The sequence below is a fragment of the Hemitrygon akajei genome, chromosome 5, assembly GCF_048418815.1.
Source record: "Hemitrygon akajei chromosome 5, sHemAka1.3, whole genome shotgun sequence".
In the NCBI taxonomy this organism is placed as follows: Eukaryota; Metazoa; Chordata; class Chondrichthyes; order Myliobatiformes; family Dasyatidae; genus Hemitrygon; species Hemitrygon akajei.
The window spans coordinates 181,930,877-181,954,217 of record NC_133128.1 but is presented as its reverse complement, the minus strand read 5'-3'; the positions used below and the strand labels follow the sequence as shown (position 1 = coordinate 181,954,217).

At 42.4% G+C, this 23,341-nt stretch overlaps 1 protein-coding gene across 1 annotated transcript in view; it reads left to right on the top strand.

The window, feature by feature from the left end:
* The first annotated feature begins 3,580 nt into the window (after window positions 1-3,580).
* itgb6 (integrin, beta 6) overlaps window positions 3,581-23,341 on the top strand; it is a 64,444-nt gene continuing 44,683 nt past the window's right edge. The window contains exons 1-7 of the mRNA XM_073047393.1: window positions 3,581-3,757; window positions 4,100-4,179; window positions 5,028-5,232; window positions 6,145-6,391; window positions 9,507-9,672; window positions 9,768-9,929; window positions 21,514-21,609. Of these exons, the coding sequence (XP_072903494.1) occupies window positions 3,697-3,757; window positions 4,100-4,179; window positions 5,028-5,232; window positions 6,145-6,391; window positions 9,507-9,672; window positions 9,768-9,929; window positions 21,514-21,609 (1,017 nt within the window). The 5' untranslated portion in view covers window positions 3,581-3,696. The remainder of the gene's footprint in view (window positions 3,758-4,099; window positions 4,180-5,027; window positions 5,233-6,144; window positions 6,392-9,506; window positions 9,673-9,767; window positions 9,930-21,513; window positions 21,610-23,341) is intronic.

Sequence of the window (23,341 nt, the reverse complement as noted above, 5' to 3'; positions counted from 1 at the left end):
CAAGGTTTAATTGATGCAGTTTGTGGTTCATGTTATGATGTGTTTCTAGTTTCCGGTTGCTCCTTTCTTTGTAGCTATTTTGTGTGATTTTGGTCTGGGCAGACTAGCCCTGTGGCCTGCGGTCAAACTACGCAATGCTAGGTTGAACTGAACTGAGTGCAGACTGAATATTCCCGGATTGTTTCGATGACATAGCGGTTTGATGTTTCATGTTCTGTGTTTCTCGCTCGATTTTTTTTGTCATTTGTGCAGTTTATTCTTTTCTTTGTGTGCTGAGGGTTTGATGACTTTCTTTGAAGGGGTCCCATAGTTTTCTTTGTTTCATGGCTGCCTGTGGGGAAGATGAACGTCTTCCTTCTATGCACGCTTTGAAAGGGAGAACACAACTACAGCTGTGAAGATCCCTGCTGCACCTGATGACCTTGTGACCTCTGTCTCAGAGGCTGATGTTAGACTGTCTTTAAAGAGAGTGAACCCTTGCAAGGCCGAAGGACCCGATGGAGTGCCTGGTAAGGCTCTGAAAACCTATGCCAACCAGCTAGCAGGACTACTCAAGGACATTTTCAACCTCTCACTGCTATGGGCAGAAGTTCCCACATGTTTCAAAAAGGCAACAATTATACCAGTGCCAAAGAAGAATAATGTTGTCTGACTTAATGACTATCGCCTGGTAGCACTCACGTCAACAGTGATGAAATGCTTTGAGAGGTTGGTTATGAAGAGACTGAACTCCTGCCTCAACAAAGACCTGGACCCATTGCAATTTGCCTATCGTCACAACAGGTCAACGGCAGAAGCAATCTCAATGGCTCTTCACATGGCTTTAGACCACCTGGACAACAAAAACATCTATGTCAGGATGCTGTTCATCAACTATAGCTCAGCATGTAATACCATCATTCCCACAATCCTGATTGAAAAGTTGCAGAACCTGGCCCTCCGTACCTCCCTCTGCAATTGGATCCTTGACTTTCTAACTAGAAGACCACAATCTGTGTGGATTGGAATAACATATTCGCTTCACAGACGATCAACACTGATGCACCTCAGGGGTGTGTGCTTAGCCCACTGCTCTACTCTCTGTGACCGTGTGGCTAGACATAGCTCAAATACCATCTACAAATTTGCTGATGATACAACCATTGTTGGTAGAATCTCAGGTGGTGACGAGAGGGTGTACAGGAGCGAGATATGTCAACCAGTGGAATGGTGTCGCAGCAACAACCTGGCACTCAACGCCAGTAAGACAAAAGAGCTGATTGTGGACTTAAGGAAGGGTAAGATCCTCATAGAGGGATCAGAAGTGGAGAGAGTGAGCAGTTTCAAGTTCCTGGTGTCAAGATCTCTGAGGATCTAACCTGGTACTAACATATTGATGTAGTCATAAAGACAGCGGCTATACTTTATTAGGAGTTTAAAGCCATTTGGCATGTCAACAAATACACTCAAAAACTTCTATAGTTGTACCATGGAGAACATTCTGACAGGCTGCATCGCTGTCTGGTATGGAGGGGCTACTGTACAGGACTGAAAGAAGTTGCAGAAGGTTGTAAATCTAGTCAGCACCAACTTGGATACTAGCCTACAAAGTACCCAGGACATCTTTAGGGAGCGGTGTCTCAGAAAGGCAGTGTCCATTATTAAAGACCTCCAACACCCAGGGCATGTCCTTTTCTCACTGTTACCATCAGGTAGGAGATACAGAAGCCTGAAGGCACACACTCAGCGATTCAGGAACAGCTTTTTCCCCTCTGCCATCCGATTCCTAAATGGACTTTGAAGCTTTGGACACAACCTCACTTTTTTAAAATATACAGTATTTCTGTTTTTGCACATTTTCTAATATTCTATTCAATATACATAATTGATTTATTTATTAAGTTTTATTTTATTTATTATTTTTTTCTCTCTCTCTGCTAGATTATGTACTGTATTGAACTGCTGCTGCTAAGTTAACAAATTTCATGTCACATATTTGATTCTGATGAATCTCAAGGTTGTATATTGCATGCTTAATTTCATAATAAATGTACTTTGGATCTTTGAATTAAAAAAATCAGACAGTAGGCATGGGAAAGGATTGAGAGTGAATGGAATTTGAAGCTGGACTGGAAGGGGTAAGCGAGCCAAGATAATGTCCTTATAATAGATAGAGTTGCAAGCAGATGATAAATGGTTATAAGCCAATGCTATCCAAGGAATGGGTATGTTCCGCTAAGAGAGACAAAACAAAATAGAAAGCTGAGTTTGGTGTGTGGAACCTACAATAACCAATATTTAAATTACATTCAAAAATATTTTAACTGGTCGCCACAGAAAGGACAAATTAATGGAGGTTTAAAAAGCAAAAATTAAACTTACCCGAGATTAAAATAAATTTGACCAATGGTTGCAGAGAGCCTGGGAAACGAATAGTGAAGAAGCAACAATGTTTTTGACATTGGAACCCACGGAAGGGAACTATGATCGTATGAAAACGGAAGAAAAATCTTCGGAGGCTGGAAATTTGGATCAGAAAATGCAGGCAAACTTCTAGCCGTCTAGACGGCATGGGTGGAAAGAGAAACAGAGTTATCAAGAGGAAGGTGGCGGATTCACTGAAGGAGGATCTTCAGTCCCAATCGTTAGCGTTGATCCGACAGTTCAGAAACAGATTCTTCACCTCTACCTTTCGGTTTCTAAATATTCATTCAACCCATGAACACTACCCACTACTTTTTTTAAACTTTATTTCTGTATTTGCATATTTAATATACATACTCTGTGTTTATCATGAATTACATTGTACTGCTGCCGCAAAATTAACAAATTTCTGACTGTTACGGGTAATTTGGATTGGGATGTTGGGGCCAGAACCCCAGAACGTGACAGCACGGGAGATGTCAACCAATCGGGAGGACGGTCTCGGAATACACCGCCAGAAAACGGGTAGACTAGGGGAAGGAAAATGATCTGATATATTGGCATGCGTTGAGGAATAGAATCGATGGGATTTTGATTTTTCTGTTTTGCAACTCCATCTGTTGGAATTATTTTCCTACGTGCTGGAAGTGTTTTGCTAGACAAGCCCGCACTCGCCGAGTCTCTGAAGAATGCCATCGATCGGGGCTCGTCCAGAATCGGGTGTGTTTGTTCAGACTTGTAAACTGTCGAGTTAGCACGCCGATAACGAAAGGGACGTTTTATCTGCCACCGGCGCTTGTTACGATACGGACAACGCTGTCTTTAAGACTATTGTTTGGTGTTTGGTTTGCACGTAGCAATCGTTCAATCTGATGCGAGCACAGCGTGACGGGGGAGTTTGTGAGCGGTCAGGTGTGCAGTACAACTGTACGTTGAAGTTGCGCAAGTGAGCAAGGTTACTCCGCAAATTTCCGGAAGCGGATGGCCGCCTCTCCTCTGCGGTTCTCCCCTTCGCAAAGGTTTTCTGCATACCTGTTTTTACCATAAAAGGAAGAAGGAAGTTGGCGAAGGACAGGGGTGAGGCGTCTACACCATGGCGACCATACCCCTCAGTGAGCCATCTGCTCCACCCCCGCAGGTGGAAGGTAGGCTGCACGCCTCATGCTCTCTGACTGAGACTCCTCCTTCGCAAAGCCCGAGGCCACAGGTATCGGCAGCCTCTCGGGTAGTGTCCTTGCTGCTTGGAACTTATTCCCTTTTTTACCTGTTTATTGTGCGTTCAAATCGGAAGCTATGACAGTAGACCTGGTAACGATCGTGTTGCTTCTAGGAAGGATGTTCGGCAGTGTTGCAGGTGAGTTCATGGTCAGAGGACTGGTATTTACGCAGCGTGAAAACGAATTCCAATATATCCTGATTCGTTCCGGAGTATTTCTGGTAACGTGCGCTGAAGCTAATTGTGCAGCACGTGATAATTGAAATTCCTTTTTTGATAATGTAGCACAGCATGTGGAGGTGCCATTCACACGTTATCAACCTACTATATATTGCAACCAGCGCACACAAAGTGCTGGAGGAACTCCGAAGGCCAGGCAGCATCCATGGAAAGGAGTAAACAGTCGACGTTTCGGGCCGAGACTTCATCGCAAGCTTCAGCGATAATTCCGGCTCTAATGCTCCGTTGTTTTCTCCGCAGGGTCTTGTTCTTCTGGAAATGCAGACACTTGTGAAGACTGTCTGAAACTCGGACATCAATGCGCTTGGTGTTTTCAAGAGGTAGGAAAACTCTTAAAAAAGCATCATCTCTTTAAAAGGACTTTTTATTTAGTGCGCTGTTTAATGAGGCTTCGGAGCGATCCTCTACATCTTCCTTTTCATTGTGGCCGTGAAGGGACCACGAGATTAATAATTAACTTATTAAAACAACAGCCTGCTCCTGGAAACTTGGGCGTTGTGGTACAGTAGTTGCGATTATATGTACGACAGAAAGAGTAAATGAATAACCCATTGAATGTGATTTTTGAAACACTCAACACACACTGCTTGTTCTTATTGTTCTCCCCTTGGCCTCCTCTTCGCCCAAACACTCCCGAAGACAAGAAATTATGGGAATAAATAATCTGCCCTAAAATAAGGCATTTCAGGGCGGAAATTTATACTGACTCAGTGTGGGCTACTCTAGCATTCACACACTGTGATCTAGATTGATTAAATAGATAACTGCGAAAAAAAACCCAAAATCATTGATAAAACCGAGGGAAGAAAATGTTTGCAATACCTTACAGCAAAAAAAAACAAAATCCAGTTCAAATTGCAGCAAAAGAAATGCTTATAAACTTATAGTTAGGTCCTTAGGAAAAACGGGAAAATCGTTTGAAGAAATTTTACTGATAATACTATTGGAGAGCGTTCAAACGAACTTTTGAGTAATATTGTGTTTCTAATCACGGTAAAGTACAGCTATATTCAGTGAGATACACCTGTAAGAAGATGTTCAGAAAGCAAATGCAAAGTTTCAGAGTTTCAAACCGCTTCTTTATTCGGGTGACATTCCGTGGGCCTGTTTCACTTTAGAAAATTTATCCTTTACAATGCCGACATGAAATGCAAATTGTTTATTTTAGGACTTCAATGTTGATCTAAATTCCGGTGGAAGGTGCGGCGCCCTCGACGACCTCTTACGACAAGGATGTTCTCTGGAGTTTATCGAGTTCCCAGTCAGCCACGTTCATATTATAAGTAACCAGACTTTAAGCTTGAGTCGACAAAAGGGGGACGAGAAAAGGATACAAATGTCTCCCCAAAAACTCATACTTAATCTGCGACCAGGTAATCTCCATGGAGGGGCAGCGTCGCGAATGTGCCTGAAAGAGGAGCGGGCACAGTCTTTAAAAGGGTTTCACTGTAATATTGATTCTTCGCCATTATATTTGCCCTTGTACCTGAAAATACTAGAGCCAGAATAGCTGTCTGCAATGCTTTAAAATGCCTGAAAAGACTTCTGATCATTCAGTTAAATCGGCAATTCACTTGATATTGTGAATATTCCACTGACCCCGCATGAGCCGGCACAATCTCGTTTCAAAGTAAATGTCATAGTGTCACCACACAGAACACTGAAATTCACTTTTCTACCGGCGTACTCAGCAAAAGGAATCGTAACTGTAGCGGGATCATTGAAGGGCAACAAACTGAGCAATGCCGATATAAATAATGAGAACATGAGATAACAGGACGAAGTGTCCTTGGAGTGAGATGATTGGTTGTGGGCGCACCTCAATCGATGGGCAAGTCAGTGGAGTTAACCCCTTCTGTTCCAGAGCCTGATGATTGTGGGGTAGTAAATGTGGTGGCGCGAGTCCTGAGGCGTTTTTTTTTTGTGGTAGCAGTAGGAAGAGAGCATGACCTGGGTGGTGAGGATCTCTGATGATGGATGCTGCTTTCATGTAGATGTGCTCAATGGTTGGGAGGGCTTTACCAGCGATGTACTGGGCTGAGTTCATCAGCTTTTGTAGGATTTTCTACTCAAGTAGTACCATGCAGTCAAAAACACTGGGCTTGTGAGATTTTTGCACCAGAAACTTAGCCTAAACACTTAGCCAACACATAATGCACAGAATAAAGGAGAGTAATAAAGTTACCAGTGATATGATGCAAGCAGACATCTTACACTTATGGATATAAATATTTAATGTGTCAAGTCTTATGATTATTTTTGGATTTAATCTATAATTTTCTCAGGCAATCAGGTGACATTCAAAGTGGATGTGCGCCAGGCTGAAGATTATCCAGTTGACCTGTATTATCTAATGGATCTCTCTGCCTCTATGGTTGATGATCTAGCCAGAATTAAAGAACTGGGCTCCTCGTTATCCAAGGAGATGGCCAAATTAACCAGCAACTTTAAACTAGGCTTTGGTGCATTCGTAGAAAAGCCAGTGTCTCCTTATATCAAAACAACTCCAGATGATTTAATTAATCCCTGCTGGTATGTAGTTCATTTTGTATTAATATCCATGTCGAGTTCTTGTCAGGAGCGTGGGGGATTAGAGCAGGGTGTTGTCAAGCAATGTTATACAACTTACCTTTGATTAAGATTATCTAACATACTGTAGATGAAAATTGTTTCAAAATTCGTCATGTGTTCTTTCATGATTCAGCTTAGTGTATTTGCATATGTAATCGCAAACAAAAATAGAACGCCATACATGTTCAAGACCACAAGAAAACACTTTTTTCGAACTAGCACAAGTACAATACACAAAGAAAAAACAATCCTCTACAGCAGTAAGTTGTAGCGGTACAGAAATCAAAATAATACATATTATCCTCAAAATGAGCTGATATATGGAATGCTGACAGACTTTCACACATCTGTCTCTCTCTCTATACTATCTTCCTAGCACTAATCACCAGCCATGACCTACCCCAGGAGAAAACTCTCTTGCCCCTTGCACCAAGAAAGTGCCCTTTTATATCCAGCAAACTGGTTTACACTGGTACTTTCCCTCCCCTTGGTGGTAGGAGCTGCACCAGCCCTTTTTCACCTTCAGCCCAGACAAACATGTTCTTTCTACAATGCTGGCTGCAGACAAACTTCCTTGACTCTCTCAAAACATTGCTGTGGACTAGTTCTCCTGTACTTTTTCAAAATGATCACACTACCAGCATTTTGTCTTACAGACTTCCATTTTATTTTGGTATACACCAAGGAGGAATCACATTTAACTTTTTCCTTACAGTTTCTCCTGTTCACAAATGGGACTGCTTTTCCTGGTATCCCAGGACTTTAGCATCAAATTAAAGCAAAACTTATTGCTCAGCTAATTAAAACAGCAAATTCTCAAATAAGTCTTACTTTCTTTTAACCTTAAAATAAATTATTTGTTTCCCAGTGCAGTTATTCTAAACTTTATGGGGGAAGAGGTTTCTACCATTGAAATTAGTTTAGCATCGGCTTGTCAAGTGCTAAGGTTGTATTTTTCACAGATTTAAGTTTAATAAACCTGCGGTTTATTCTATTATGCATTCAGGTCATAAGCATTGTACCGTGCAGGATGGAGTTAAGGCTCATTTGGACACAGAACCAGAATGACCTTTCCAACCGAAAGGATTTTCAATCTTTTTTCTACAGACAGCATTTGCACTTTGCATAAAATAAATGTACAGATCTGAAATAGATAAAGGATTTTGAAAAAGAGCCAACCACGTCATTAGTTCTCTCCCAATATTCTAAACCTCAGCAGGCATGGATGCGACACAGCAGAATGAAACAAGTCCTGTTAAAAGCTACAATAACACCATTGAGGTGTGGTCTGAAATTAGCACTAGTACAGTGTATAATCAAAGACATTTTTTGAGGAATATAAAGCCATAACCTATTACATAGAACTACAATGGATCACATTGGTGTATCAAGACATTTAATTGTATTTGTTTTCTGTTGTCTTCAACGTTTTTCTTGGGGGGGGGGGGGTCTGGTATTTCTTCCATTAAAGAGAACAAACTGATAACAAATAGCGTAGGAGACAGGGGATTGAGGACCCGAGTGAACTGGAAAACCAAAAGGGTTTGCCTTTAGGTAATCAGATTGAAATTGGGGAATTTAAAGCTGATGGTCTTGGAAGGAAGTGTAAATTAGAGTAAGTTGATTAAATATATATATTTTTAAAAATCATGCACGGAGGAAATAAAGATGCTGAGAACTGTCTTCATATGAGTGCCATTTTCCAGCTCCATTTGATTGAAAATGGACTAGCCTGGAGTAAAATAGATTTACAAACTTGATTTGACCTCTTAGACCAATGAAAAATCACCCCTTTGGCCCTGATTTTTGAAGCATGGAGACAGTAATTTTGAGAACCAAAGAGATTTCAATAACTTAGAATTATTGTCTTATGAGGGTAATTTTCTGATATTAACACTTTTCAGTGGGGAATTTAGTTGTTGTCTATTATACAAGTGTAACAGATTGACAAATTAAAAGATCTGTACAGCGTGAGACTGTGAAATCTTATGCTAGCAGGCTTACAGTACAACATGTAATTCAGACAGGAACTTCCCCCGACTGACATCTTACTACTTTTCTGTCCCTTGTCTGAAGTTACACAAACTTAATAATGAATGACTTTGGCCTCAGTTATTTTGACAGTAGGATAATGTTATCCATTCCACTCACTCTACTGTAAAATCATTTCTGAATTCTAAAATAAATTGCCTAATTAGCTGAGACCCATACAAGAGAAAAACATACATTTGATTCAAGTAATGCCAGTGTTATTGCATTAATCATGAACTGGAGTCATTGGATTGAGTTGTAGAGAATAGAAACCAACTCTTCAGCCCATCATATCAATGCTGATCATAATACCTACCTACACTGAATTGAATTAATTCCTTCTTCCTCTGTGCCCTACTCATCAAAGGACCTGTCAACATGTCTCTTAAATTTTATTACAAGTATTTATAATACAAATATTGATACTGGAGTACATTCATAAAATCTGCCTTAGCATTGACACAAAAGCATTTGCTCCTGACGGTGATATTAATCTTGTAATTATTAATCCTGGGAGCCTTATTTGACTATGAGCAAATAATGTCAGACTTTCTAAGGGGATTATCTCATTCCTCCTGTGCTTGGTCTCAAAAGTGGTTTAAAATCAGAATCAGGTCTTTTACCACCTGTATATGCCATGAAAGTTGTTGTCTTTGCAGCAACAGTACAATGCAATACCTAGTAACAAAGGAAAACCTGTGAATTACATTAGGTGTGTATATATAAAATAGTTAAATAAGTAGTGCAAAAATAGAAATAAAAAAAGTAGTGAGGTGGTGTTCGTGGGTTCAATGTCCATTCAGAAATCGCTTGCATGTTCTGAATTTTGACTCTAAATGATGAGAATGCTGAAACTGTCCAGACATTGCTACTCATGCCATTATATACAGCTGAGCCTAAGAAGTGTAACCAAACCTAAATGCTACGACTTGTCCCAATCAGGTTTTACAATATTAATGCAATGTGAAATTAATATTATTTCACAAACTCATGAAACATATTGTGCTTGCAAACAGAAATCTATTACATATTTCTTTCAAATTAGGGCTATGTATGCGCATTGCTTGCCTGCATTCGGGTATAAGCACATGCTCTCGCTGACTGAAAACACCATAAAATTTAATGAAGTTGTTCAAAATCAACAGATTTCTGCAAATCTAGATACACCCGAAGGAGGATTTGATGCCATATTACAAGCCACTGTGTGTAAGGTAAATTAGCTGGGAGTTTGGTCTTTGTTTTTCAAAATCGAAGCATGATTTAAATGCTTTAAGATAACTTGAAGTATTACAAATCTATATTTCAGGAAAAAATCGGTTGGCGAAATGATTCCTTGCACTTATTGGTATTTGTGAGTGATGCTGATACGCACTTTGGAATGGACAGCAAGTTGGCTGGTATTGTTGTTCCTCATGATGGAAAATGCCATTTGGACAGCCAGAACATATATGCCAAGACAAGAGCAATGGTAATAGTAGTTTAATTTTTAATTCATAAATATTTCTAAGACATCACTGATGGAAGAAAACAAACTCAACAACCTAAGTGTGTCTGGACTCTGCGTCCGTGCATTGTAGTGTGGTTGTCCGGATGATATTTATTTGTTGGGGTACCCCACACAATAGCCCCCTCCAGCCCTTCGAGTCGTGCCACCCCGCAGCCCCTGATTTAAACCTAGCCTAATCACTGGACAATGTACAATTACCAATTAACCTACCAACCAGTCGGTCTTTTGACTGTAGGTGGAAACCGGAGCACCCGGAGGAAACACATGCGGTCACAGGGAGAATGTGCAGACTCTTCACAGGCAGCAACAGGAATTGAACCCGGGCCCCTGTTACTGTGAAGCATTGTGCCTACAGCTCTCGCCCCTTCCTCCATTCCTGATCTTGCCTTTAGCTTCCTTTGCTTTGAGGCTAGATGCCTCCTGTATCTGGTCCCTCAGCTTAAGCTCCATTTTCCTCAATGAAGTCACTGACTTAAAGTTCATGATTAAAATTACCTGTTTAATGTGTGCTGAATAATATGTTAATGCTTATGTTTGGGATATTTTCTTAATCAGTTTAATCTTTTCCGACCGTCTTTGATCGTCAGTAATACTGAGACTGATGAGAAAGCCTCCGAGCTGCATGTGCCGTCAGGACATTCCTGTGGGGGGGGGGGGGGGTCTCAGCTTCCTCTTCCTGTGGCCTTGGTGCTGCTCGTGGCCTGCTCCCCCAGCGGTAACAATGCCAGCTGCAGGCGAGGACTGAGAGCGACTGACATGGCTGGGCTGGTTTGGGTACTATCTGGCCCAATGGTTTAAAAATGGGAAGTTGTTGGGGGTGGGGGAGCAGTCTGTGCAGAGGACACTCGTGTAAGTGTTTGACTTGTAGACTGCTGACTGCAAATATTCCCACCGCTGAAAAATTCACTGTTTACTCATCTAACAACACTTATAACCATATAACAATTACAGCACGGAAACAGGCCATCTCGGCCCTTCTAGTCCGTGTCGACGCTTGCACTCACCTGGTCCCACTGGCCCGCACTCAGCCCATAACCCTCCATTCCTTTCCTGTCCATATACCTATCCAATTTTACTTTAAATGACAATACCGAACCTGCCTCTTCTACTTCTACTGGAAGCTCATTCCACACAACTACCACTCTCTGAGTAAAGAAATTCCCCCTCGTGTTACCCTTAAACTTTTGCCCCTTAACTCTCCAATCATGTCCTCTTGTTTGAATCTCCCCTACTCTCAATGGAAAAAGCCTATCCACGTCAACTCAATCTATCCCCCTCATTATTTTAAATACCTCTATCAAGTCCCCCCCTCAACCTTCTATGCTCCAAAGAATAAAGACCTAACTTGTTCAACCTTTCTCTGTAACTTAGGTGCTGAAACCCAGGTAACATTCTAGTAAATCTTCTCTGTACTCTCCCTATTTTGTTGATATCTTTCCTATAATTCGGTGACCAGAACTGTACACAATACTCCAAATTTGGCCTTACCAATGCCTTGTACAATTTTAACATTACATCCCAACTCCTATACTCAATGCTCTGATTTATAAAGGCCAGCATACCAAAAGCTTTCTTCACCACCCTATCCACATGAGATTCCACCTTCAGGGAACTATGCACCATTATTCCTAGAATTTGAGTTGCATATGAAATATTGATGCACATTTGCGATAAATGAAGTCTTTGAATGTGATTAGTTTTATTTCAGAATGGTTTGCTTAGACCAGAATCTTCCAGTTTATGAAATTCCATAATTGCGTAAAAGGTTAATTATAATGCTACAGCGTTCAATTCCTGGTATTTCTCAGGGGTCAGGGGAAGAGCTGATGGTATATTACAGTGTAAGAACTGAAGATATATTGGTAGATTAAGCACCCATTCATACTGAAGGAGCATTTAGAGCAAAACTTCGATAATCTGCTCTCCAGTTGTTCAATAATCTTGATAGTTCGACAGTCATTACTCAAGGGTGTAAGCTGGTGAACCCCAGCTGTGCACTTGAGGTCAGGAATACCCATGAAGGGGTGAGTCATGAACATGAGTAGGGTTTGCAATTGGAGGTGATGACTAAATATTTTTATTTCAACCATGAACTATATTCATACAAAAGCAGTACATGGCTTTGCATTGATAGTGTTGCCTGCGTACAAAGTACCATTGCCATCCACGTGGCTTCATTGAAAAATACACATTTTATTTGACAGGCCTCAGGGCTCAGCCCCTCATTGGTCTATTGAGAACAGGAGCATAGGTACAGTTCTTCCCCTGTGCTGGATGCACTAAGCTACAGACCATCCCTCAGAACGTACTCCTGCAGCCTGAGCTATGCGAGCAGCAGCCTTCCCTCATGGACATGTTGATCTTTCAAGACAACAACACGTTTCAGGCAGTCTACCCTTGTGGACATGTGGTTGAGTTGGCAGATCAACATGTTTCAGGCAGACTGAAGTGCACCTTTGATCTTCTGGCAGCACTTGACGTGTGTCCATATGCATTTGTGGGAACAGCCTGCAAATCAGAGTGCTAGGGCAGTAAAAAAAAAGAAAAAAAAACCCTAGTCAAGAGGAAGGTTATGAAAGTACTCGATAAAAGGTCCCCAGACCTTATGGAACTTTAGATCCGAATTAAGAAATGAATAATGAATTTTTTCGAGGTCCAAGCAGGCCATAATGTCGTTAAGCCATTGCGCATGAGTGGGCGGGGCAACATCTCTCCATCTAGCCAAATAGTTTTAACATACATTTCTGAACGGGATGCACCTGGGTCATTTTATACATTGTTGATAACCAATCAGTTTCCCCTCAATCATCAGCAAAATGATGGAAAGTGCTGTTCGTAATCCTATCAAGTAGCTATTGAGCTTGCTCCACAATATTCACCGGAACTATCCAGCTCTCAACCACAGGCCATGCGTAGATCAAATAACAGACTCGATATGGTCTGTGTGGCTGAATTTAACACTAAGCAGAGCAATTAAATGAGAAGTAGATTTCTAATTGCAGCTTGCTTCAGTGCTCACTTACAATGGCTTTGTTTATTCACTGGGAAGACAAATTACAGTCCATTATCTTTAAGCCCAATGGTAATCCTGGGAACATCTTTATTCCTTCCAATATCCAAGAATCCATGCCCACATAGCATTTAACAATTCGTGTTTCTCTTCTGTGACCTGACAATTGTGTAGCAGTCTTATCAAACAGAGTCTGTCCTAGTACCTCCATCAACAAAAAGCTGGAAAGCTTACAGTACTGTGGAAAAGTCTTCAGCACATATACATATTCAGCACCTGGAGTGGAGAGCGAGTTTGTAAATTGAATTGATTGTCTTCATTACTTACATCCTTCATATACACGAGGATTAAAATCTTTACGTTCCATCTCTGTTCAATGTGCAGTTATAGTACTCAGGTCATCAATGATCCTTTGACCCCTTTTTACACACCTGTCATTGTAAACGTCCTGAATCGTGGGAAGTTCACATCTACAGATGCACTGGACTGTCCACACCACTCTCTGCAGAGTCCTGCGATTGAGGGAAGTACAGTTCCCATACCAGGCAGTGATGCAGCCGGTCAGGATGCTCTCAATTGTGCCCCTATAGAAAGTTTTTTGAATTTGGGGGGCAGAGGCATACCAAACTTCTTCAACTGTCTGAGGTGAAAGGGGCACTTTTGTGCCTTTTTCACCACACAGCTGGTGTGTACAGACCACGTGAGATCCTCGGTGATGTGGATGTCGAGGAACTTAAAGCTGTTCTCCCTCTCAACCCCAGATCCATTGATGTCTATAAGGGTGAGCCTGTCGCCATTCCTCCTGTAGTCCACAACCAGCTCCTTCATTTTTGCGACATTGAGGGAGAAGTTGTTTTCTTGAAACCGCTGTGTCAGGGTGATGACTTCCTCTCTGTAGGCTGCCTCATTATTATTTGAGATTAGGCCAATCAGTGTGGTGTCATCAGAAAATTTAATTAGCAGATTGGAGCTGTGGGTGGTGACCCAGTCATGGCTATACAGAGAGTAAAGGAGGGGGCTTAGTACAGGGGGCTCCAGTGTTGAGGGGCAGAGGTGAGGGAGCCCACTCTTACCACCTGCTGGCGATCTGACAGGAAGTCCAGGATCCAGCCCCACAAGGGAGGGTGAAGGCCGAGGTCTCTGAGTTTCTTGTCGAGCCTGGAGGGAAATCTGGCGGGAGCAACAGATGTTGGGAGTGGCGACGGTGGAGCACCATGGGAGGGACATGGGACAAGTAGCAGAGAAGGAGTGCCAGGAACCAGGGTTGGCACAGGTGAAGACACACTCGGCCCTGAGAAATGGCAGAGCAGACATGATAGGCCGCATTGTGCCTCTATGTCTTGTTGTTGTTGAATCCCCATCAACTCATGGCGACCTTATGGATAGTCTAGTTGTCCATAGGGACCACATTGTGGATAGTCTAGTTGTCCATAGGGACTGCACAATTGATAGTGTAGTTGTCTGTAGTGTTTTCTTGACAAGATATGGAAGCAGATTGCCAGGCCTTTCTGACCACTCAGATACTGCTGCTGCCCAGGTTGGGAACTCAGGCCCACAACCTCTATATCTTATGGTCTTTCAGCTTGTCAGTCATCAACCGATTTCGTTATGAATCTCAAAACAGCAGCACAGTGGAAAAATTGAGGCAACACAATAGCGTCGTTGCACAACGCTTTACTGTACAGGCAACTCGGGTTTAATTCCCACCACTGCCCTGTAAGGAGTTTGTACATTCTCCCTGTGACTGTGGTGTTTTCCTCCCGGTGTTCCGGTTTCCTCCCACAATCCAAAGATGTACCCCATCAGTTGATTGGTAAGTTGTTCTGTGATTAGGCTAGGGTTAAATCGGGGGTGAGGGGAAGGTTGCTGGGCAAAAATATAAAGGAAAACATGCAAGCTTTATATTAACATATAGTGTTTCCGTAACTAGCAGAGGCAAGAGGAATGAACAATATGCCGAAGGGCTACAAGACGAATAAGTTTTCATGCGGTGCTGACTGGTGGCATGGAAGGGCAAGGTCTCCAGGAAAGAGAGAGTGTGATTGTTGAAAGTTGCAGTTACAGACAGGAAGGAGTACTGTTCCATGTACAGATCTGGTCACCTCACTGTGGCAGTAAAGGTGAAGGTGTGGAAGAAGTCTGTGAAGGTATTACAAGGCCTGCTGATTTGGAGTATTGAGCCTAGATTCCCAACAATATTGTGTAGATCAGGAATTCACTGCATGAAATGCGGGTTAGACAGAAAACTCATCACATTCACAAAGTATCTGGGGATCACCTGATGTGCTGTTACTGGGAAGTCAGGGGAGCCTAAACAGCTAACATTTGGCCAGCATTGACACAATGGGCCAAATGGCCTCTTCTGTGCCATAAATGTCTGATTTTGTGTGCTTTTTTAAAAAAAAAGTTCAGCAGAATAAGTCTCATAGTAATTCACAATTTCTGTTTGACACAAAAGTGTTAGACATTTCACTTGCTTTTAAAAATATGTATGGTTTCCTAAGGCAGCTTTCAATACTTGGTTTTACAGAATTCATGCAATCAAGCTTCCTGAAATATTCTGAAAGGTTAAATATTTTTAAGGTCAAAGCTTTTTATAATTTGAATTTCAACATGAGCAAATATTATTGAAAGTTTAACTAGTTATATTCCATAAACACGTGATGCTACAGATGCTGGAAATCCAAAGCAACACACACAACATGCTGGAGGAACTCAGCAGGTCAGGCGGCACCTACGGAAATGAATAAACAGTTGAAGCATCGGGTCGAGACCCTTCTTCAGGACTGGAAAGGAAGGGGGAAGGCACCAGAATAAAAGGTGGAGGGGAGGGAAGGAGGATAACTAGAAGGTGATAGGTGAAGTCAGGTGGGTACATCCAGCTTCAACTCTATTTTGAGAGCAAACCTGCAGATATCTTCAGTGAATGCAGACACTGACTCATTCAGAAATTATGGTGCGTCATCTTGCACTGTTGATTTTGTCTTTTGTGACAGTGTTCCGGTCTATTTGCTTGTGACCCAATGCATTTCTCTTCTGTCACAGGAAGTGTGAAGAAATATTGTGAAATGGAAAGACATTAAATGGCTTTTACTTTTGATTTACAATTAGAGAAGCGAGCTAATTTGAGGCCTTCTGTTGGTCAGGGTGGACCATGGATGCTGCATCCCAGTTGACTACATGATACGCAAGCCAGGGCAGTACGGTATGGAGAGCAAGCTGTTGCCCACACAGCATGCTGCCCCTCTCCACGTAGCTGATGAATCCAAAGGAACGGCACTGACCCATACAGTTTGGTACCTGCAGCATCACACAAGTTGCCAGTCAGCAATGAACTCAACAAAAGACTGTGTTAAGGACTCTAGCTCGAGACCTTTCCTTAGGATCTTCTCCCAAAGCCCTCTCCAACAGTGGGTACAGCCACAAGGCAGTGGAGATTGGAGAATAGAGTTTTCCTTCTAGATGAACTGCCAACCATGGCTACACACACAAAATGCTGGAGGAACTCAGCAGGCCAGGCAGCATCACCAACCACGGCTGATGAGCCCCAACTACCCAACGTGACTGGTTTTAAAGTGCCAGTAACCCACCTTTGCCCCTTCTTCCGTCAGTAGGAACGATTCTGCCGGGCTTAGTAGCTAAGCCACACATGAAGGCCAGGAGCTGGACTTGGTTGTCAGAGGCCATTTGAGACGCACACCATTGAGAGCATTTAATAGGCAGCAGTAGCCTATCCCCATTACCACCCCTGGCTATGACAAACTTAAGCAACCAGAGAGTTAATACTTTCCTGAAAATGTTGCTGTAATATAACTGGGTGGGACTGTACTCACAAGCAATGGCTTCTTATTACCATCAATTTTTCAGTCAGTTGTGCTGTGGATGTTGAAACAAATTAGGAATCTTGGCATCCTAGCTGACTCATTGATGATCTAACCACATATCTGCACCTTTTCTGAGATCACATATTTTCACCATCTCAACATTTCCTGCCTCTGCACCTGCTTCAGCTTAGCTGCTGAAAACCCCATCTGTATCTTTTTAACTCAAGGCTTACCTATCCCATCTCCCTCACTGAAATGAAATGAAGTTATCGAGTACCGAATATCTTGGCTTGTTCACTCTACCCTTCTTAACCTTACGATTATCCAGGATTCTAACTAATGTTCATGATCTGATGTGCATCAGATCATGCTAACTGTACCGTGTCACATCAGTCGTAAGAATGTGGCAGGCGCACGTACAGCCGTGTGATCACGCAATGCATCGACTGGACCTCCTACGTGTGAAGGGCTCTCTCTTTTCGCGTGGGCTTTCGAGTCTCGGCAGGCCCGGTTCATAGCTCCCACATTGTAAGATGCCCAGCATATACCGTTACTAACACGACTCAGTAAAAATATTTCAGCTTACTGCTTTGTTATCGTTCTTGCATGGCGTGTGTGCAACAAAAACCTCTGTTGCATTTCTCATCTCCTGCTCGATTTTATCTCATAACCTCGGCACTCTTCAGAAGTGGGACTCCCTGGCTCCCCAGCTCTGATTCCTTGAGTGCCTCTGATTTTAAACTTTCCACTGAAACATGATTCTCACATTACCATTTCTTAATTGCATTATATCTGCTCTTACCACTGTAATGTAATCATCCTTAAAATGGGGCGGGATGGTAACCTTATTACAGTGCCAGTGACCCAGGTTCCACCACAGTCTATAAGGGATTTGTTCATTCTCCGTGTGACTGCATGTGTTTCCTCCCACGCTCCAGAGACGTATGGGCTCATTGGTTAATTGGGCAGCATGGGCTTGATACCCTGCTGTATCTCTAAATAAAGATAAATCTTCCCTGTCCACCTTACAGCTTGCTATATAATTAATTCCAAGCCTTATGGCCATTACTGAGCAGTAGCTAAAGTGACATCACACCCAAGTTGAAGTGGCACCTGCAGTCCTTTCATATTCTTCCTTGTATGTTGGGCACACTTTTAAACCTGGTCTTTTCTATCAATGATTTACTTTTTAACACTTCTGGATAATTACTTCTAGGGGGTAGGATAGCTCAGTGGGGAAGTCCCAGGTCCAGCACTCAGAGTTCAGGAATGTTCCCACCATTGTAGTGAGAGAATTTAAATTTGGGTAATTAAATATATCAGGAATTAAGCCAGTTTCAGTAATCTTGAGAACATCCAAAGCCACTATAGTGAAAAAACACTGTATTTGTTCACCTCCATCTGCCGTTCTTTCCTGGCCCATTCTGAACTTGATTCTTAGTTGACTCCTCAGATTACGGTCATTTAGGAATGAACAATAAATCACAGCATTGCCAACGATGGCCACTTCTGATGACAAACACAGTACTGTGCAAATATCTTGGGCGCATATGTATGTAGCTAGGATGCCTAAGGCATTTGCACAGTATTTTATGTATTGCACTGTACTGCTGCAGAACAAAAACATTCATGACATACGTGAGTGATGATAAACCTAAATCTGATTTCGGTCTCCACGGGGGACGGAGAGTGGGAAGGGAATCATGGTTGGGAAAACAGGGAGGGAGAGGGAAGGGAACCAGAAGCATCAGAGAGACATTTTGCAATGATCAATAAACCAATTGTTTGCAATCAAATGAACTTGTCTGGTGTCTCGGGGATAGGTGTGTCTGTACCCATGCCATCCCCAACCCGTTCTCTGTCAGCTGCCCCATACCCCTTCCGCAGTGCACCACCCTCTTTTTACCTCCAGCTCCAAAAGCACAGTTTCCAACTTTGTTCACTTCTTTTTCATGTATTTTTGGGCTCTTATTTATATCACCTTTTCACCTCGGGGTTCTGTGATTTCAAGTCTAAGATCCTTTAACCCTTCCAATTTATCTTTCCTGCTTCAACGTTGATCACAGCTGGTTCAGTTTGAGACGTGCCTAATGTATGGTTAGGTCCATCTCCCACCCCCCATCCTCATCACATTCTACAGGGGTTGTAATGAGAGCATCCTGAGCAGCTGCATCACTGCCTGGTTCGGAAACTGCACCATCTCAGATCGCAAGACCCTGCAGCGGATAGTGAGGTCAGCTGAGAAGTTCATTGGGGTCTCCCCGCCATTACAGACATTTACACCACACGCTGCATCCGCAAAACAAACAGCATTATGAAGGACCCCATGCACCCCTCATACAAACTCTTCTCCCTCCTACCATCTGGGAAAAGGCTCTGAAGCATTTGGGCTCTCATGACCAGACTATGTAACAGTTTCTTCCCCCAAGCTATCAGACTCCTCAATACCCAGAGTCTGGACTGACACCAACTTACTGCCCTCTACTGTGCCTATTGTCTTGTTTATTATTTATTGTAATGCCTGCACTGTTTTGTGCACTTTATGAAGTCCTGGGTAGGTCTGTAGTCCAGTGTAGTTTCTGTGTTGTTTTACGTAGTTCAGTGTAGTTTTTGTATTGTTTCATGTAGCACCATGGTCCTGAAAAACGTTGCCTCGTTTCTACTGTGTACTGTACCAGCAGTTATGGTCGAAATGACAATAAGAAGTGACTTGACGTGACTTGTACCTCTCCTAGTACTAGTGTCTGGGTGGCATATGCGTCCCTTCCACAGGAGGTGTAAGGCACTCCTCTTTTCCACCAGCCAGCAGGTCACCCTTGGGCAAGGTGTAGCACCTGCTTAGTCCATTGATCGGTGTCACATGAAACCACGGGAGCAGGTGGTGGACGGTCGTACGAGCAGCTGGCGCATAACACAAGCCCTGGTTATGCAACCACTGACGCCAGGCAGACAATCTCTGAAGAATATTGATAATGGCTGGGGTCACCTGTTGTAAAGACACTGTTCAGAAGAAAGCAGTGGCAAACCACTTCTGTAGAAAAATTTGGCAAGAACAATCATGGTCACCCACATCATACAAGGATCAGTACTCGTGCCAGAGGCCACTGAAATGGAACTTCTTCCCATACCAGTCCATCCCCAAATATTTACATCCTTTTATGTTTACTAAATTAATATATTGTTAAGAGAACAGACTGAGGAAAATAATGTCAAGGAAATGCTCTTTCATAAAAGAGCTTTTAGTGAAGAAACGTGTTATCAAGCAGGTTTGTGAAAGAAAGATTACCTCAAAAGAAGCATTAGCATAAAAGAACTACTTCATGTCTTACTGTTTGTCATACACTATTTCACTTTGTTTGGACACATTGAACTCATCTGTGCGGATGTTGGCACTATTCTTGGAAAAAGCATAAGTGTATTTTGTAGTTGTGATGATGCACAGCGATCAAGGTAGAAACATCAGGCCATTTGGAGGTGCCCTTGTGCATTTAAACGAAGGTCAGAAAATTAATTCCCAGTTTAAAATTTAAAATTGTGCCTGGTGCTCCTGATAAGGCCTCCCCTGCACTGGTAAGACCCGTTATAAATTGGGGGGACTGCTTCATCGAACACCGCTGCACCATCGGCCACAAGCGGGACTTCCCGGTTGCCGAACATTTTAATTCCGAATCTGTTTCCCGTTCCTACCTGTCAGTCCACGGCCCCAGCTTGTGCCAAGATGAGACCACCCTCAGGATGGAGGAACAACGCTTTATATTCTATCTGGGTGGCCTGCAACCTGATGGCATGAATATCGATTTCTCCTTCCAGTAAACAAATCCCCCTCCCCCCACCCCCAGCCTTCTCTATTCCCAACTGTAACCTTTTACCTCTTCTCCCCTGCCTATTACTTCCCCTGGGTTTCCGTCTCCTTCTCGTTCCCCTATGGTCCACTCTCCTGTCCTATCAGGTTTCTTCTTCTTGACCTTTCCCACCCACCTGGCTTCACCTATCACCTTCCTGCTAGCTTCCTTCCCCTCCCCCACCTTTTTATTCTGGCATCCTCCCCCTTTCCTTCTCAGTTCTGAAGAATAGTCTTGGCCTGAAACATCGACTATCTATTCATTTCCATAGATGCTGCCTGACTTGCTGAGTTCCTCCAGCATTTTGTGTGTGTTGCTTAAAATTTATTGGTTAAGTAGAGAGTGATGTCAGTGTAGTTTAATAAAGGGAAGGGAAGTAATTTAACTCCTTGTGCATTATTTCTACTCTATAAATTATGGAGAACTAGAGGTTATACTTGCACGTTACACAGGGTAGAATTTGGTGGTGAAAGTTAACTATTTTCTTGGGAAATACTGGACCTTATTTGGGGAATGCTGATTCTTTAATATATTGCTTGAAGAGAGAATTGTAGCTATTTCAGGGACAAAGATAAAGGTGCTGGAGAGAAACCTCCGTTTATATTTTCCTAATTTTCTGGCATTTTATGAATTTAATTTTCACCTTAATGTGCCAACTTAAAAGCAAAATAAATGTGTGTGCTGGAATTATTCAACTAATTTGACCCTCTGAATCTTCCCAGCGTTTTTTTTTCAGTGTGTTCTGTCTCCGTCAACCGTACAACTATGCAGAACGAGTGAATGGAACAGCAGGTCTTCCCATGTTGCACCTAAATATTGCTCAACTGAACTATAAAATAATTTCATTCTGCCTTTCTTTTTCTTCGTAGGAATATCCTACACTTGGACAGCTAATAGAAAAGCTTCTTGAAAATGATATCCTGTTAATATTTGCTGTGACGCAAGAGCAGTTGAGTATATACAAGGTAATTCTCTTCTCCATTGTATCTGAAACCACTTCAACACCATCAGAATCAGGTTTAATATCGCTGGCATATGTTGTGAAATTTGTTAACTTTGCAGTAGCAGTACTATGCAATACATAAAAATAGAGAAAAGAAACACTGAATTACAATATGAATATATATATTAAATAGTTAAATTAAATAAGTAGTGTGAACAAAAGAAATTTTAAAAAAGTAATGAGTTAGTGTTCATGAGTTCAATGTCCATTCAGAAATCGGGTGGCAGAGGGGAAGAAGCTGTTCCTGAATCATTGAGCGTGTGCCTTCAGGCTTCTGCACCTCCTTCCCAATGGTAGCAATGAGAAGAGGGCATGTCCTGGTTGTGGGGGTCCTTAATGATGGACACTGTCTTTTTGTCACATTGCTCCTTGAAGATGACTTGGATAATACAGAGGCTGGTGCCCATGATGAAGCTCACTAAGTTTACAACTCTCTGCATCTTACTTTGATCCTGTGCAGTAGCCCCCCCCCCCCCCCCCCCCAAATACCAGACGGTGATGCAGATAGTTAGAGTGCTCCCCATGGTACATCTGTAGAAGTTTTTGAGTGTTTTTGGTGATAAGCCAAATCTCCTCAAACTCCAAATGAAAAAAGTGGCTGTCTTCTTTATAGTTGCATCGATGTGTTGGGGTCCAGGTTAGGTCCTCAGAGATATTGATACCCATGAATTTGAAATTGCTCATTCTTTCCACTTCTGATCCCTCTATGAGGACTGTTCTGTGTTCCCTCGTCTTACCCTTTCTGAAGTCCACAATTAGTTCTTTGGACTTACTGGCGTTGAGTGCAAGTTCCGTGATTGCTGCTATATTCAGAAATGGTTCCTTCCTGGTTGGGTCAAGAGCATGCCAGTCTTAACCTGTCTGAGTATTTTGTGTCTGTGAATGTAAAGTGCTGAGTTCTCAGTACTATAGACATGCAATAATGAAGCCTATTATTGCAACTTCTTCCATTCCCTTGCAGTTATTTGTTGTGGTAGCACACTAGACTGATTCATCACACATTAAGCATAGGCATACCATACTGCTCTCTGGCAGTTAGAGAACATTTTCTGAATGAGTCTCTGTGATAGTAAAGGGCTTTATTTCGTTTATCGCCTAACAAATGTTTTCTTCTTGACAGCAAGCCAGAGGTTGCCTTTCAAACACAGGTCAAAGCAGTAGCATTTACTGGCTTCTGACTGGAATTAAAATCTCTCTTGAACACCTCAAATTTTCCATCTAAAAACGTTTGCCATTAATGAATGACTTGCAAGTTTCAACTTGTCAAATTCAACACAGCTTGCTTTTCACTTACTTGCTCCTTGGGAAGAGATTGACTCGCTTTTGACTTCTTTTCTCACCATTCACAGCTGCCAGAATGCCTCATGAAAGCTGAGCATTTAGTGTACTTTGTGTTATCTGAATTTTACTCTATCAAAAGGTTCTTTAAGAAACCAGCCTCTTTGTTAGGTGTGGGAAGAGCTGTGCATCTACTCTAAGCCTATCTGTGGATTCTTGAAAGGAATTCCTTGTCTGCTGCTGTCCGAGATGGAGCTACATCCCTTTTCCAGTGTCTGCGTGACACTCTTACGTTATTCCTCTTCTTTACACATCACCCAGGACTGATGTTAATAATTTTACAGAAATACTCTCTGAGCCCACAGTGGAACCTCTTATAAAAATTGCATTTCTGTGCTTCTCTCTATTACAGCCCC